General features: G+C 51.7%; 1 protein-coding gene across 1 annotated transcript in view; it reads right to left on the bottom strand.

Moving 5' to 3' along the window:
* Window positions 1-1,012, bottom strand: part of PCBP3 (poly(rC) binding protein 3) — a 55,717-nt gene that overhangs the window by 52,928 nt on the left and 1,777 nt on the right. Inside the window, exon 2 of the mRNA XM_015423506.1 lies at window positions 790-813. Coding sequence (XP_015278992.1) covers window positions 790-813 — 24 coding nt within the window. The remainder of the gene's footprint in view (window positions 1-789; window positions 814-1,012) is intronic.

The raw sequence follows: 1,012 nt of genomic DNA, 5'->3' as shown, positions 1-1,012 counted from the left end.
TGTCACTTCTGGGTTTTCCTCTCCAGTGATGTAATGCTGTTGCTCTGACGGTGCCCCCCCCCCCGACTCCTACCGGTTGTCAGCCACTTGCTGGCAATCCTAGTGGAGATCGGTGCAGGGTAGGGTTACCAGCTCTGAGTTTGGAAATACCTGGAGGTTTTGGGGGTGGAGCCTGAGGAAGGCGGGGTTTTGGGAGGGGAGGGACTTCAATGGGGGTAGAATGCCACAGAGTCCAAAGTGGGCATTTTCTCCAGGTGAGGTGATCTCTGGCCTGGAGATGTGTTGTAATGGTGGCGGGAGATATCCAGCTACCACCTGGAGGTTGGCAACCCTAGAGCCGGGCTTAGTGAGGGAACTTAAAGGGGGAGCAAGTGGGAAGTCTATGAGTAGCCTAAAACCCTCAGAGTATTTGGGGAGTGGTGATAGGTGGATTAGTGTTGGGAGTGACACTCTAGGATTTGCAAAAAACTCTACAGTTAGAGTTCTTGGCAAGCCCTCGAAAGCACTACCCAGCGTAATGATATCACTTCCAATGTCGACTCCCCCCAAGTCGCCACCATTTCCCTCCCACTTTCCTGGATGACGCCAGCAGGCAACAGCAGGGATTGGCAGCCCTTCCTATAAGTGTGCCACATTCAACCTGCTCTGTTGGGCATGCACTGAAGAGCCATCTTTTGAGGAGTGGGCATCCCCTCCCACATCAGCTGCTGTTCCCAGAAAGTAAGGAGTAGAGGATGCCCTTGATAATCAGAGTACTGAAAGCTTTAAAGGCATAATTTAAGAAATTACCTTGCCAATGATGCTTCCGACTTCCTGTTTTAAAAGAAAAATGGAGATGAGATAAGCAAATTTAAGAACATTCCTTACCAAAAGATATTGATCACATGGCTCAAGACCAGTGTTCCCTCTAGGGTTGCCAAGTCCATCTTCCACCCCCAGCGGGGGACTTTGGGGGCGTTCCTGGAGGGGGCGGGGCATCCCCGACGTGATGACGTCATGTTCGGGATGTCCG

This window comes from Gekko japonicus, unplaced genomic scaffold (assembly GCF_001447785.1).
Source record: "Gekko japonicus isolate JY-2015 unplaced genomic scaffold, Gekko_japonicus_V1.1 scaffold2774, whole genome shotgun sequence".
Lineage (NCBI taxonomy): Eukaryota > Metazoa > Chordata > Lepidosauria > Squamata > Gekkonidae > Gekko > Gekko japonicus.
Note: the sequence above shows the minus strand (reverse complement) of the source record. Positions and strands in the feature narration are given on the sequence as shown.